Source organism: Rattus rattus, chromosome 16 (genome assembly GCF_011064425.1).
Source record: "Rattus rattus isolate New Zealand chromosome 16, Rrattus_CSIRO_v1, whole genome shotgun sequence".
Taxonomy (NCBI): Eukaryota; Metazoa; Chordata; class Mammalia; order Rodentia; family Muridae; genus Rattus; species Rattus rattus.
Genome location: NC_046169.1, coordinates 38,584,559 through 38,600,830, shown reverse-complemented (window position 1 = coordinate 38,600,830; position 16,272 = coordinate 38,584,559). Strand labels below are relative to the sequence as shown.

General features: G+C 50.6%; 2 protein-coding genes across 3 annotated transcripts in view; one reads left to right on the top strand and one right to left on the bottom strand.

Moving 5' to 3' along the window:
* The first annotated feature begins 8,838 nt into the window (after positions 1–8,838).
* On the top strand, positions 8,839–12,563 carry Pop5 (POP5 homolog, ribonuclease P/MRP subunit). Its single transcript, XM_032886280.1, has 5 exons — positions 8,839–9,099; positions 9,177–9,319; positions 10,399–10,548; positions 10,716–10,799; positions 10,880–12,563. The coding sequence occupies exons 1-5, from the start codon at positions 9,080–9,082 to the stop codon at positions 10,990–10,992; spliced, it is 510 nt and encodes a 169-aa protein (XP_032742171.1). The 5' UTR covers positions 8,839–9,079; the 3' UTR covers positions 10,993–12,563.
* Rnf10 (ring finger protein 10) overlaps positions 12,493–16,272 on the bottom strand; it is a 33,524-nt gene continuing 29,744 nt past the window's right edge. The window contains exons 14-17 of one of the 2 annotated variants that reach the window (XM_032886278.1): positions 15,206–15,306; positions 13,430–13,487; positions 13,195–13,353; positions 12,493–12,780 (exon numbers count right to left, since the gene is read on the bottom strand). In XM_032886278.1, the coding sequence (XP_032742169.1) occupies positions 12,704–12,780; positions 13,195–13,353; positions 13,430–13,487; positions 15,206–15,306 (395 nt within the window). In that variant the 3' untranslated portion in view covers positions 12,493–12,703. The remainder of the gene's footprint in view (positions 12,781–13,194; positions 13,354–13,429; positions 13,488–15,205; positions 15,307–16,272) is intronic. The other variant, XM_032886279.1, reaches the window with a different exon arrangement.

Sequence of the window (16,272 nt, the reverse complement as noted above, 5' to 3'; positions counted from 1 at the left end):
AGAGCCCATGATGCAGGGAAGTCAGGGCAGGAGCCTGGAGGCAGGAGCTGATGCAGGGGCTATGAAGGGGGATGCTTACTGGCTTGCTTCCCATGGCTTACTCAGCCAGCTTTCCTATGGAACCCAGGACTGCTAGTCTAGAGATGGCCCCGTACACGATGGGTGGAACCCTCTCCATCAATCTTTCATTAAGAAAATTGCCTCCAGGACGCTCTGATAGGAACATTTTCTCATCTCAGGTTCCCTCTTCCTAGATGACTATAGTCTGTATCAAGTTAAAAAAAAAACACAACGGGGTTGGGGATTTAGCTCAGTAGTAGAGCGCTTACCTAGCAAGCGCAAGGCCCTGGGTTCGGTCCCCAGCTCCGAAAAAAAGAAAAAAGAAAAAAAAAAACACAACAAACAAAAACTAGTCAGGACAGGCACCCCTTAAAAAAAAAAAAGAAAGGAAAAAAGAAAAATGAGGGCTGGAGAGATGGCTCAGCGGTTAAGAGCACTGACTGCTCTTCCAGAGGTCCTGAGTTCAATTCCCAGCAACCACATGGTAGCTCACAACCATCTGTAATGGGGTCTGGCGCCCTCTTCTGGTGTGTCTGAAGACAGCTACAGTGTACATAAATAAATCTCAAAAGGTGTGTGGGGGGGTGTATGTGTGTCTGGACATGGTGGCAACAGTGGGGACAACACTCTGGGGACAGAGGCAGGAAGATCTCTGAGTTCTAGGCCAGCCTGGTCTACAGAGTCCAGGACAGCCAGGACTACACAGAGAAACCCAGTCTTAAATAAATAAAATAAAAAGCTATTACTGGGGTTGGGGATTTAGCTCAGCGGTAGAGCACTTGCCTAGCAAGCGCAAGGCCCTGGGTTCGGTCCCCAGCTCCGAAAAAAAGGAAAAAAAAAAAAAAGCTATTACTACTAATGGTGTGAGTGTGTGTGTGAGTGTGTGTTTGTGAGTGTGTGTGTGTACATGTAATGGTGTATGCATGCCACAGCATGTCTGTAGAGGGCAGAGAACAACTTCGTGGAATTGGTTCTCTCCTTCCATCTGGAGGTCAAACTGGGGTTTTCGTAATAAGCCCCTCTGAGCCACGACACCAGGCCTGGTGTCGGCCATTTTGTAAACCTTGTTTTGTGTATATGGCTCTTCCACATGCCTCTTCGTGCACCATTTGTGTGCCTGGGACCTGAGGAGGCTGGAGGGGATGTTTGAGCCTCTGCAATGGAAGTTATAGATGATTGTGAGCTGCTATGTGGGAACTGAACCCCCGCCCTCTGCAACAGAAGCCCTTAAGCACTGAGCCGAGTCTCAAGCCCCACTGGGGTGTCTTGGTTTGAGACAGGGTTTTTCCGTGTAGCCCTGGCTGTTCTGGAACTCACAGAGATCCGCCTGCCTCTGCCTCACGAGTGCTGGGATTCAAGGCGTGTGCCACCAACTCCCGGCCACTAAGGTCTTTTCTTCAGGGTACTTACTCCACTCCAGGAGGCTTGAGAACTAATTGTTCTAAGACACCATCTCCTCAGAGCATCAAGCTGGGCGTTCTGATCTTCGTATTCAGTCCACTGCGTTTGAACACCGACAGTGGAGTGTAGGGCGGTGTAGACACTGTGGAAAAGTCTGGCGTTGGCTCAACGAGCTAAACATAGAATTGCTATAAGGCAATAATTTCATCCCCTAAAAGAACTGAAAACAGGGACTGAGACAGCCACTGTTCACCAGAGTTCACAGGACTCTTCACAACAGCCAATCCTTTACAGACGATGGGATGAAGAAGCGGTCATGATTAAACCGTGGGGGTAGAGCTCGCCTTTGATCCCCGTACTCAGGAGGCAGAGGCAGGCAGAACCTTGGGAGTTTGTGGCATCTCCATAGCACACACGGAGAATGCCGGGGCTACGTTCAAATAAGCAAAGCCATAGAGACAGGAATTGGATCTGTGGTTGCCAGGACTGACCAGAGTGGGAGCGCCTTTTTCCCTGCCTGCAGTCAGACTGCTTCTGTTGGGGATCAGGCTACAGCAGAAGTGACACTCTGAGACCAGACGAGAGAAGACAGAGTTGCTTCTGCTTTTTTTTTTTTTTTAATTATTTTTATTTTTTCTGATGTGTTTTGGTATGTGTTGTAATACATATGTGAGTGGATGCCTGGGCACACAGGTAGAGGCAGAGCAGGATGTCTGGGACCCTCCTCTACTGCTCTCCACAGCATTACCTCGAGCTAGGATGTGAGCTACCCTAATTTAGGCTTAGTAATGGCACCCAGCACACAGTAGGTGCTCATCCAATGCCTTAAGATTGAAAAAAGGGGGTTGGGGATTTAGCTCAGTGGTAGAGCGCTTGCCTAGCAAGCGCAAGGCCCTGGGTTCAGTCCCCAGCTCCGAAAAAAAAAAAAGAAAAAAAAAAAAAAAAAAGGTGGTAAGAAAGCAACAGTCATGGGGCTGGAGGGATGGCTCGGCGGTTAAGAGCACTGGCTGCTCTTCCAGAGGTCCAGAGGTCCAGAGTTCAATTCCCAGCAACCACATGGTGGCTCACATCCATCTGTAGTGGGATCTGGCGCCCTCTTCTGGCCTGCAGGTATACATGCAGATAGGGCACACGATGTCTAAACAAATCTTAAAATTAACAAATAATATTCACTGAAGGGTCAACTTGTCCGACCATCATAACCAGGATGGGAGGTAGGTATTTACTGTGCTCAATATTTTAATTATTACTTGGTATGGAGAGGATAGGATCTTGCTACATCGCCCAGGTTAGCTTGAAACACCACAATCCTCCTGCCTCATCTTCTCATGTGCTGGGAATAAAGGCATCCATTACCACATCCAGCTTATTGTGCCCATTTTATAGGCCAGGAAATTGAGGCCCAAGAGCATGCAAATTGTGGAGGATGCGGAGGCTGGCTGTAGACCAGGTGGGCTGCGTTCTCAGCCTTTTATCCTGCATTCCACATCTCTGAAGCCCCAGTCTACCTCACCTGTGGTTCCGGCCTCTGCCTGACCACGTGACTTCCATCATGTGACTCTGCTGCTTGATCAAGGGCACGTCAGACCCCTCCAACCAACCAAGCCCTGGCCACTGTCTGGCTGACGCTTGTGACTGACCAATTCGGACCGGGGAACACTAGTGACTGGCCCGTCACAGACAGGTTACCTCGTGTAGACTATTCCCCACACGTGCCACGCTAGGGGCGGGGTCTAGCCTCTGCCTATTCCCAGCCCCCAAAGGCCCCGAGGGAGGCTGAGGCAGCCACCCCCAGATGTCTATTCCTGTCTTTGGCCTAGCGCCGGGCTGGGGAAGCAACAGCTATTTTGAGACCCTTCTCCCTCCAAGCGTGAGCGGTGGGAAGTCGCTGGGAACATCCCGAACTAGGAGGCTGTCTGTCCGTCACAGACTTGCCCTGAATGTTGGCCACCCCAGGCTCTGCCACTTTCTCCAGCTGAGGTGAGGGACCCACTCTGAACACAGCCGTCACGCTGGGATAACCAGAGAGGACAGATTCCAGGGAACTTTTGCTGGAGTTCGGAGCACAGTGTGACGGGCCTCGCCCTTGGGAGCAAGAACTGGAGTAACCGGGTGAGACCTGAAGGCCTCAGAGGTTACTCTGAGCTTACACGTGGGGAAGATGCTCTGGTGAGTCAGGCGCCCTCTCAGGACCTATAGAAGGAGCCTGATCATCTCCAAGAAGAAACTGAGACTCGGGGAAAGGAACCAGCATCATGTACTGGATCATCGATAATTTCTGCATTTCTTTTGCCAAAACGGCCACATCACCTCAGAGGGCTCTTGCTCTATTTCCTCAGCTGAGGTGAACATTAGTAATAATATACTTTGGGAGACGGGGTCCAGGAACTTCTTTGAATTATGAAACTAGCCTATACATACACGTGTCCAGTCATCTGTTCAGTGTTGTAACAAAACACCACCGCGTGGCTTAAACAATGAACATTTTTTTGTTGTTGTTGTTCACAATCTGGCAAAGCCCACAGTTGGTGTCTGATTAGGGCCTGCTTCCTGGTTTGTATACAGCTGTCTTCTTGGGGGTGTCCCCACATGGCAGGAAGGGTGAGAGAGATTTCTGGGGTCCCTCTCATAGGGGAACTGTTTCCATTCATGAGGATCTCAGTCTCCTAACCTATTTCCAAGTCACCTTCAAAGCGCCCCCTCTCCTCATATCATGATGAAGTTAGGATTTCAACATAGGAATGGGGAGGGGGAGATCAAAGGAATTGCTACAGAAGGCCACATGGCAGTTGAACATAAGGGCTCCTTTCTGTAATCCTAGGGAGAAGCAGAGTAATCACCCCAAGTCTGGGGCATTCCAGACCAGCCTGGTTTATGCCATTGAGATATTGTATTAAAACGAGAGTTGTAGGCTAGCCTGAGCTACTACTCCCTGTGAGACCCTGTTCCCAGCTAAGGGGGAGTCAGGGGTGACTGAGAAGGATGCAGAGTTCTTGACTAGTGTGCAGGAAGCCTGGGTTCAATCCCCAGCACCGCATAAAACAAAGTACATTGCTACATACACGGTGATCCTTCCACTCAGGTAAGGCAGGATGGTCAGGGCTCCACACCATCCTGGCTGCACAGAAAATTCAAGGACAGCCTGGGCTACAGGAGACTGACTGTCAAAAAAAAAAAAAAAAAAAAAAAGTCACAGGATAAAAAGTGAATCTCTCTTCCTACTTAACACTTCTAATTTCTCTCCCCAGAGACAGCTACCATCGACAGCTTTCTTGTGTCACCTTCTGGAAATTTCCCATGCAAATAAAGACAAGAAAGCTATGTGGATTGTAGCGAATACACTATCTGAAGTCGGGGGTGTCCGTACAGGCCTTTGATCCCAGGACTGACAGGAGAAGTTGAAGCAGGCAGGTCTCTGTGAGATTGAGGCCACCCAGGACCTTGTCCCAACTGCTCCCTTAAAACAACAACAAAACCCAAAACAAAAAAAAACCCTCCACCTGGTCCAAATGCTACTCCTGAGCCCTTGCCTGTGTGCAGCTGAACAAGCAAATGTTCGTAAAAGAGGAGAAATATCAACTACACACCTTATAAGGTGGTTCTGATGGTTAGATGCACATGCGCACATGCACACACACAGACCCAGTCTTTCTAAGAGACTCTGAGGTGCCTTTTGCCAGGTCAAATAAAGGTCATTTTTGTTCACTTTGTCCTTGGAGAAAGGGATGTAGATAACAATCATTGTATGGGGGTTGGAGAGACTGCTCAGTGGTTAAGAATGCCAGCTGCTGGTCTAGAGGATCCTGGTTCTGTCCCTGCGGTGGCTGACAGCCATCTCTAACTCCAGTTCCATGGGAACTCACGCCCTCTTCTGGCCTCCACAGGTACTGCATGCATGTGGTACATCTGTAGACAAGAGGGCAAAACACACACACACACACACACACACACACACACACACACACAAACCAAAAAAACCCTCTGTGGCTTATATAAAGTCCAGGTGCAGAAGAAGCACTAAAGCAAAGATTGCTGCACTTGGGACCTCATATTTATTTGAGGAATGAACGTTGCCCAAAGCCAGGAGAGATGTCCCCAGGCTGAGAGAACTAGGCAACAAGATGCAGAGGGCGTTCAGGAAGGAAATGTGCTCTAGCCTTCTCCATACAGTGGCTCTCCAGGCCCCTGGCCAAGCAAATAGAAACTTCGACTTTACTTAAATTGTCTCCATTCCCAAACGGGGCTGGAGAGATGGCTCAGCGGTTTAGAGCACTGGCTGCTCTTCCAGAGGACCCGAGTTAAATCCCAGCGTTCACATGGCGGCTCCCAACTGTCTGCAATTCCAGCTCTAGGGATTCTCACGCTCACTCACCTGGAGAAGGAACGCCGACGCAAATAAACATTTTTTAAATTAAAAAACAAAAAAAGCAAGAAAAAAACTAGTTAATAGTCTTAAGGATACAGTTAGAGGCACAGAGCAGTGGCTGCTGGGAAAACTACCAAGCAGGTTCAAGCGTCCTGGGCCAGCATCCCGCGTGGCTGCAGCATCTAGACTCTAAGACTCCCCGGATGCCAACGCGCCTGGGAAAACATCAGGGCTGGGGGTGTCCCTTGGCAGCAGAGCACTTGCCTAAGCACCCACAACACATCCCCCAGCACCTCAAAATAAAAGCACCCGAAAGCTGGGCCTAGTAGCTTAGTACTTCATGCCTCTCATTCCGGCCCTCGGGAGGCAGAGAGGGGAGGACCTCTGTGAGTTTCAGGATAACAGGATCTACACAGTGCTGCTCAGGCCAGCCAGGGAGACCCTATCTCAAAGAAGACAAGGGTGAGCCAAGGCTCAGGGAAGGCGCACACACCTTTGTCGCTGCCCCTGGCCGCCTCCATGTCATTACGTTTCTGTAGGAGGAGGCACGTGTCCACAGGTGGAGGTTAGAGGACAACTTTCTAGGACATCCACTATGCCAGTCTCTGAGATCCAACGCAGATCTTTAGACTCGCCGGCAAGCCCCCTTCCCCACCATCTCACCTGAGCCCTAATTGACCATTTTAGCAACTATCCCAAGCTTTCCTAAGGCGTTATCCAAACTTCTAGTCTGATGGCGGTTCCATTGAATAGGTTTTTTTTTTTTTTTCTATTTTTCGGAGCTGGGGACCGAACCCAGGGCCTTGCGCTTGCTAGGCAAGCGCTCTACCACTGAGCTAAATCCCCAACCCCGTGAATAGGTTTTTTTTAGAAGGCTTTGCGGAGCTAAACTTTTGGTTCTGTGGTTGACCCAAGGGCCAGCTTTTGAGTAGAGAATGGCAAACCCGAAGAGGAGGGAACCCAAGCTCCACTCACCCTGACCCGACCCACGCACATCTGACCATCTGACCTGGTTTTTCCAGACCCACGGTAATAATAGTTAGTAAGCGACACCACCCCAGGATGCGGACGGTGGGTGATGAATGGGCTCGGCCGCGGCGAACGGGTTTGGGCTCAGCGGGGATTAGGCTCCATCCCCCTGTGAGTCATGCCTGCCTGACTGCGTGCGTGCGTCCGCCTCTCTAAGCCTCAGCCCCTTCCTCCGCCTGACGCCGGCCCACGGCTCCCGCCCCCGCGCGGCGGGGACCCGGGTGATTGCAAACAGCCGCCGGCCTCATTAGGACACCTGTAATTAGAGGCTGGCGGAGCCGAGGGCGGGGGCTAATTACCACCGGGAGAGGCTGAGCCGCCGCCGGCCCACCGGGAGGCGTCTGGCCCGCACCGCCCGGCTGCCCCGGATCCGAGTGCTTCCTCTGGGTGGCGGCCACTCGCCGCCGTTTGTTTACTAGGCCCTCACCTCGCCCGCCCGTGCCAATGCAATTCCACCTACACCACCATCCTAATAATTCCTAATAATCGGAACTAAAAGGGAAAGCTGAGCTCTAGAGACGCGGTGTCGTCCCTGACAGCACCGGACCAGAGTACAGGACAGGGGATCCGAACCCACGGCTGTGGCTACATTACTCAAAGGTAGGCAAGTGAGCACCGGAGTGGACCCGAGCTGGGACTTTGGAGGCAAATCTTGCAAGGTTAAATTCTGAACCTGTACCGTATCTATAAAATGGGCACAGGATTAGGATCCAGAGACTGATACTATTTTTAGGGAAGCGGGAGCCTGGCGAGCTCTCGCACACCGTGGGCCTCTGGCACCCCCTACCGGTCTAGGAGGACTCTGGTGGTGGGCAATGGAGATCTGTGGTCCCCTAAAGCTGTTTTGGGCCAGGAGAAGACTGAGATCTCGGATCTTGCAGATAGTCAGCTATGAAATAAGTCTTGGGGCTGGCGAGTACACACATCTACATTTCTACAGCAGATAAAATAAGTCCAATTTTTAAAAACTACCCTGCTACAAAGCCTGGCCCCAAGAAACCCAGGATAACAAGAAAATCTGTAGACAATGTATATGAGGTCTATCGATCCTGACCGCCTTAGTGGCGCATTTAAACATGGCAATACCGAGTGCACGAGGACTGTCTGTAGCAGCACCGGCGACAGGAAAAGAGAGTGAAGCAGCAGACTTACGGGCATGTTGCATGGCGCAGGTATGCTGCAAAATATATATGTCCAGGCCTCGACCTTGCAAAACCTATCTCTACAGAAATGGGAATGATGGCTCCTTCTCACTAAAGGCTTTGCCAAGGGCCTGGGAATTCAGGGAGCCCTGAAGCTTATCTACATCTTTTTTTTTTTTCGGAGCTGGGGATCGAACCCAGGGCCTTGCGCTTGCTAGACAAGCACTCTACCGCTGAGCTAAATCCCCAACCCCTTATCTACATCTTAATAGGGCGCTGGTCGCACAAATCCACATTATTCAGTCGCATCATTAAGAATATGTGCTTAATGTACAAGATCAGTGAAGTGTACCGCGTACGGTGGTACACGTCTGTGGTACACGCCTGTAGTCCCAGCCCTTGGGAGGCTGAGGCAGGCAGATCTCCCGGCCAGCCTAGTCTACCGAGCTGGTTCCAGGACACCCAGGGCTACAGAAAGAAACCCTGTAACAAAGCCCCAACAACAACAACAACAAAAACAATTACACAAAGATATTGAAATTAATGGGTTAAAAAACGCATTAAAAAACCTAATTCTCTATTCTTAACAGACAACAAAGAGGGCTGGGTGTAGTGGAGTGCATTGGTAATTCTAGCGCTTGGTAGGAAAAGGCAGGGCTACAGAAGTTCCGGGTCGTTCTTGGCTACACAGTCTGGGGTTAGCTTGTGGAAAAGAAGACAAAGAAGAGAGGAAGGGTACTATATTGTTTTTGCAAACCACTTGACAAAACTCACCTCCACAAAACTGTCAAAATCCTCTCAAAGAATTAGCGTATTTGGCTGTATGGTAAAACTTCTGCCCTGGTTTTTTTCAGGTCCCAATTCCCGTGACACTCTCGGGCTTTAAGTGCAAGGATGTCCTCAAACGTTCACTGGAAGACCCAAAGTACACACAGAACTTGAGCGCAAAATCCCCAGCGCCTGCCTGCAGCGGACGCATGCGCTCTTACGCTCGCCACGAGAGGCGGAGCGTGGAGATTGACAGGGCTCTCGGCCTGTTGGAGCCTAGTCCCGCCTTCCTCCCGCATCCGGCGCGGACGCCATGGTGCGGTTCAAGCACAGGTAAGCAGCGCCCTCGGTGTGCGTTCCCCGCGCCGTGCCCGCGTGCCGTGCCGCGCTCACCCCGCCGTCCCCTGCAGGTACCTTCTGTGCGAGCTGGTGTCGGAGGATCCGCGCTGCCGCCTGAGCCTGGACGACCGCGTGCTGGGCGGGCTCGTCCGCGACACGATCGCCCGAGTGCACGGGGCCTTCGGCGCCGCCGCCTGCTCCGTGGGCTTTGCAGGTGCGAGGGCGCCGCAGGTGGGGTGCGGGGCGCGCTTTGCGGGGGAAGGCCCGGGCCATGTGCCGCGTTTTGTACGAGAGCGGAGGGTTCTAGAAAAGCAAGAGTGCGGCGAGTTCAAAACAGAGCAGAAAATGCCGGTCACGCGATGATGGGACGAGGCAAAAAGTTCAATACCCAGCCCGGGTGTGTGCCGGAGGGAGTTACTGCCCGTATTAGTGGGGGGTGTTGTTGTTGAATTCACTAGGCTAAGTGAAGGTAGCCACGTAGAATTCCTAAGAGGAATTTTGACAGGTTACGTTACCACGTTTTAAAATGTCAAAATTACCCTTTAAAGTTTCAACGGCGAACAGACTACACAGTAATTCCCATGGAAACGCGGGATGAAAGCCTGTTTTTTTCCCGAATGCCACTTAGCTTAGCTCCTTCTACCGCAAGCACACTTAATTATGTAGAGTCAAACCTACAGAAAACCACAAAGCTTTCTTGTTTGGGTGAGACTACCGGAAGGGGGCCTACAGAACCCCGTTGTTATGACAGGTGTCTTCCCGGCTAGGATTTTAATAACGATAGACCTGCCCTTTCCATTCATTGACGCGAATGCCTAGCGACTACCTGATAGTGGAAGTTTTCCCTTTTCAAGCTGGGCACCGTGCCCCATGCTTTTACCCTAGCATCGTCCCCAGGGAGCAGAGGCAGGTTCCAGGCCAGTCAGGATGGCTTAACTAGAAGCAGACAGACAACAAAAACAAAGTGTTTGTTAGGTGGTGCTGGACAGAGCGCTCAGTGATAAAGAGCGCTCAGTGATTAAGAGCGCCTGCTGGTCTTTCAGAGAGCCTGGATTCCATTCCCAGCACAGGGAGCTCTTAAGTATCTGAAATAATTGGCAACTCCGGTTCCAGAGGATGACACCAGGCACACATGTGCAAATACATACATGCAAAAGCAAAACATCACAAGATTAAAATCTTTACTGTGATGGGTCCTCCCATGTGACATTTGCCTATGATAGGGTTTTTTTTTTTTTTTTAAAAACTCTGAATGGGGTGGGGGTTGTCTCCAATTTCCCTTTCCTCCTGTAGTTAGATACCTCAATGCTTACACTGGAGTAGTGCTGCTTCGATGCCGAAAGGATTTCTACCAGCTCGTGTGGTCAGCTCTTCCTTTCATCACGTGTTTGGAGAACAAAGGACACCGTTACCCGTGCTTCTTCAACACATTACATGTGGGAGGTATGTGTGGTGGCTGTTGTCAGGGAGTAACAGGTTCAGAGCAGTTGCCAGGTGGGTGGGTCTTCCTGCTCTCCAGTGAGAACAAGATGTTCCTCCCACCACCCATCCCCAGAAAGATAGTAACGTTTCCACAAGCTGTTGTCCACGAAGGCTCTCTCCTGTGCCAGGTACCATTAGAACCTGTCAGAAGTTCCTGATTCAGTACAACAGGAGACAGCTGTTGGTCTTGTTGCAGAACTGCACGGATGAAGGTAAGCAATGCCAGGCCAGTGCAGCAGTGACGGAGGCTCAGGGGGTGACATGATGCCAAGGGCATCTTCCTTTGCCGCAGGAGAGCGGGAAGCCATTAAGAAGTCTGTCTCAAGAAGCTGTCTGCTGGACAGAGAGTCGGTTGAAGAGCTTTCGGACAGTGCTGGGGAGGAGGCTGCAGAGGCAATGGAGTGACCAGGCTCACTGGTGGAACACAGTCACAGGAGGTGGCAGCAGCAGGCCACGGTTCACCAGTGCAGTGACTGACAACCGGAGCACAGGTGACCAGCTTGAAGTGGAGGCCTCGCTGCCTTACCTTCCACCCATGGTTGTAAAGGCTCTGCGCACACATTTTGTAGGTAGTTGCTTAGCTCCTGGGTGGAATAAACACTCTTGGCTTCCAGGGCATCATTCTTAAACCTCAAATGCTTCCACAGTCGACGGTCGGCCAAGGTCTCTCCTCTATAGCACTTGCCTTGAATGTGCTCCGTGTGTGGTACTGGGTGAGTTTTAAATATTCCTAGACCCCTAATAAGAGAACTCATGCAAATCTGGGCTTGGTGGCACAAGCCCTCAATCCTAGCACATGGGAGGCAGGAGCAGGCAGATCTCTGAGTTTGGGGCCAGCCTGGTCTACAGAGTCCAGGACAGAAAGTGTTGGGGGTGGGGCGGGCTCGAGTAAAGCAGAAATACTGGTGAACCACCAGTTACACTTAAGTAATCTAGGGTTAGTTAGTAGTGTCCTAGGACAGCACATACCAGGGTCCCCAGTTCACCTTTGCTCAGGTGACTGACAAGGACTGGCTTTCAGCTAGCCCCATGAGGCATGACTGCAATCCGAGTGTGTGGGCGATGTGCTGATGTGAATGAGTGCCCGTCTATCTAAATACTTTGGTCCCCAGTTGGAAGGATTGGGAGGTATAGCCTTGTTGAAGGCAGTGTGTTATTTTGTGTTTGTGGGGTGGGGAGACTTCGAGGTTTCAAAAGCCCATATCATTCCCAGTTAGCTCTCTCTGCCTCCTCCTTGTGGGTCAGATGTAAGCTGCCAGCTGCCTCTCTGCCCGCCATGCTCTGCATGGTTGCCAATTCACTCTTTGTCTCCTTTAAACTTAAAACAAGTCAGGCTCAGGAGCCAGGGAGAGGGCTCCCGATTCAGAGCACGGGCTGAGGACCTGGGTTCAGTGTCCAGCTCCCACAGGGAGGCTCACAAATAAATATAAAAGTGACTCTAATTGCAGGGTTCCAACAGACACACACACACACACAAATACCTGTTTTGGACGCCTTTTTTAAAGTTTTCTTTTTCTTTTTTCTTTTTAAAAACTGTGAGGGGTTGTGAAAGGGCCAGACTCTAGGTAAGAAGCAGATTCAACAGGTACAACCTCCCTCCCTCCTCACATATTCAAGTGTGGAGGACAGGTTACCCTGGACTAAGTGGCCAGCTGAGTGAGATCTGGCCACATGCAGCCACTTACCAGGAGAAAAACTCCCATATTTTAAAAAGACAATTGTACAATGGTCGGGACAAGCTAGGAAGCCCACAAACAGGATGCTGAGCAGAGTAGTGCTATACCAGTGGTTTGGCCTGCTCCAGAGAACATTGAATGCACTACTCAAGCTCATTTTGGGTTGAGGAAATGAGCATCTGAGTCAAAAGGGCTAATGTATAAATGAACCAAGTTCGTCAGGGAGGCGTCTCATGTGAGTGTCAATACTTTATTTTGGTGTAAAGAGGGAAGCTGGAAAATACACTGTATTTAAAATTTTCTTGGTTCCCTCACTTTGTGGAAAGCCCCTCCCCCCGCCCCAAGCTAATCAATCTGTTCAAACTCAAACACTTAAAAATTACAGCAGCAGCAAACCAAAGCACAGAAGAAACCCGATGGAGAAGGCGCCTGGGCAGTAGTCACTTGGTGTGGACGACCGAGGTGCTGAACAGCAGCTTCTGCTTCTGCCTCTTCCTCTTCCTCCCTCCTCTGTCTTCTGAGGGGAAACAGTGAGAGAGACTTAGCCTACCCTGCCAACCATGACCCTGACAAGAGTGAGCAATGGACTATGGGCACTGAGGTGAACAGTCTGGAGAGATGGCCCAGTGGTTTTAAAGCATCTGTTGCTCTTACAGAGGACTCAGGTTTGATTCCCCGCACCCACAGGTAGCTCACCACCTCTGTTAATTCCACTTCCGGAGACTTGACCCTTTTGAGCTCAAACACATACATGGTACATATACATAACACAGGCAAACACTCGTGCACAGAACAAAGAGCGCCTCAGAATTCCGCTTTTGGACCTCAAGAATTAACCTGGGGTGGAAAATAAGTCTCATCTGACACTACCTGCCACCAGCCCAGCAGCACATGTGGCTAGGCCTGAGCTCAGTGAGTTTCCTGCCCTTACCAGAGAGGGGGTCTGAAGTAGCTGGTGTGTCCAATTTCATGAAGGCGGCTTCGATAGCTTGGCTGAAGGAATTTTGGAAACTGGGCACAGGAACACGGTCAGAATTGTCACTCTCCCCATCGCTGTCCACCGGGGCGGGAGGAGCCAGGCTATTGTCGTCTAAGAAACAGGAGAGTGACACTGTAGAGCTGTTAGTGGAAGGGAGGTCCAGCTCCACCCTTTCCTGCCCTCTCACCTTTCTTTGGAGCAGCTTTGGGCCACCCGTCTGCTTTTGCTTTGCCAACCCTCAGCATCTGCCAAGTGGGACAGAAGGAAGAATGTAAATGTCTGACCAAACGTCCTTCCCAAACACTCACAGCCCCTTACAGGCTGCCATGCTCTCCGTACAGTTTGTCATGTCTCCACCATGACTGATGACAGCAGTGCACGCAAGGACGCTGCTACACTCTGGGAAGTTGTGAGGGACATGAAGGACAGTGTTAGGAACACTTGCTCTGATGTTCTTCCCTGCCCATCTCAAGGGACCTAAAATACATCAACCTTCACACCAATAACCACGGTATTTGGGAGGCTGAGGCAGGAAGATTGCCCACAATTCAAGATCAGTCAGGACAATATGAGTTTTAGAATATAGGCATAGAGACCTTATCTCCAAACACAAAAATATTAAAGACAAAATGTAGAATAGGCACACACAGTGCCTTCCAGGGGCTTTGTTTTGATTTTTTTTAACCGTCTGGGGTGGGGGTAAATCTCCTTGCATAGATAGCTCTGGCTGTCAAGGAACTCACTGTATACCAGACTGGCCTCAAACTCACAAAAACCTGCCTGGTTCTGCCTCCCGAGCTCTAGGATTAAAGGAGTTTGCTATCACAGGCAGCCCACCTTCCAGTTTAAAAAGCCAATGGCGCGAGGAGCCCCTCCTCTGAAAGGCCCTACAGTGCTTTTTGCCCACCCCCCTCCTCGGGTCTTGCCTCAAGTGCAGCACTAAGTCGGGGCCCAGTTACTCTCTGTACACAGGGAAATCAGAACAGTCCCTCGGCCCTCAAAGGAATGGCCTTCAATTTCACATGGTCAAAGCCAGCTCTACTGTACGTTTCGTCTGCTACATATGCTGTACAACTCCTACCACAATTTGTTCTCTTGTTTCTGTAGCCTGAGTAGGCATGGACTACTGCACTAAAGTAAGTGCAGACGATCCCTCCCTGCCCTGCCCCACCTCACATGGTGGCAAGCAGGCCTGCCTGACCCTGAGCCTATGTCCCAAAGTCAAACACATTATTTAAGACTGAGCCTATGTCCCAAAGTCAAACACATTATTCAAGATGAACTGTGCTGTGCTATAAGGTGTGGGTTTCACTGGGTAACCTTTTCTGGTTGAGGGGACAGAAGTTCTTATTTTGGGGCAGGGTCTTCTGTTGAAGACCTCATCCTCCTCTGCCCACCTCTTCAGTACTGGGGCTTTAGCCTGCCCCTCTGCCTTTATCAGATTACCTCTGTCATCTTCCCTGTGGTCATTCTCCTACAGTCCTAAAATCTGAAGATGGTGCTGGTGTTCAAATGCATCACCAATATTTATTCTCCAAGAAATATTTTCGGTGTTTAATCTGACACTAGTCATGAGACACCCAAGAGCCTAGAACCAGTTGGGATGAACTGATACAGGATGCTCCAGTAGCACATCGGTTAGCACACAGCACTTACAGAGATTAACTGTTACAGCCCTTACCCAGAACACTGTCCGTTTTATAAGAACCTAATGATCTTAAATACGTAAGACTTGAATTGTCAACTGCTTCCATGAGCTTTGCTCTTGAGAAAAGCTCTCAGCACCGCGCATATGCAGGCCAATAGCTGGCTCTAGCTGCCCTCCCTCTCTAGTCAGTAGCCAGTTCTCACCCAGCGGATGACTCTGTCTCCCTGCACTAGGGTGAGAGACACCAATCCCTGAAAGAGGTTCCCAGACAAGCAGCAGAGCTCACGCAAGCTGCTTCTCAAGCAAAAGATTTACCTGGGCAAAGGAAAGGAAGGGAGAGTCTTCTTCCAGACTCCCAACGCAGAAGGAGGGACTGCCCTGACTGGCAGTGGGTGACAGAGGGGTCAGCAGAAAGTCTGAAAGGAAATCAGAGACCTGATTACATGAGTAGGGTTCCAAAAAATGGAGTATCCTTTTCATGAGAAACAGCCATGAGAGCCAGGCATGCTGGCAGCTGCCTAGGACCACTGCGGCTATAGAGTGAGTTCCAGACCACTGCGGCTTCTGAGTGAGGCTTTGCCTCAGACAGGGAGGGGAAAGGGATGGGGAGGGGAAGGAATCAGGTCTGGATAACTGCCACTAACTTCCCTGTAAAAGAAAAGCAACCCTTGGTTCAAAGATGAATCCTGCTGTGTTCTTACACAAGAGCACAGGCACTGCCTACACCAGCGAACAGAGGAGGCTTCTCAGAGCTACTCTTAACACTGGGATGCAACCACACAAGACAGCCCTTCCTCAGGAAATGCTGCACCTCCCACAAAGGCTGGCTCTCAAGGTAGGGTGGCTCATGACTGTAATCCTAGTACGTGGGAGGCTGAGGCAGGTGCATCAGTGAGTTCACAGCCAGTTGGAGTGATACAGCGAGACTGTCTAAGAAGTAAAACAAAAAGGCTAGCTAGGTGTTTGCCATGGACTGGTTTTATGTGGATGCACAACTTCAATAAAAAACTGCAGGTCACTGTAATGGCCACTCTGCCCTGGCAGTCAGGATTCTAGACACATAGGGTCTGTCGTCCTCTAGAGTCCTCGGTAGCGAAGCGGTCCATCCTTTCTCACCTGCAGCTGAAAGCATCCCACACATCAGTCAGGCACCGCTAGGCCTGTCCTCTCTAATCCAACGCTATCTGACACTTTCACTGAGAAAGAATTAACTATTCTTACCTTAGAAATCCAGTTGCTAAACAAACTAAAGCTAGCAGAGTGAGAGCTCTGCCCCATGGTGTAGCTGTGACCCACAGCACTCTTCATACAGCAGCTTCCTTCCTCCCAGTTAACTGGGAGAGCACCATGGCCACACAGTCTAAGAACCAAGCTCTAGCCGC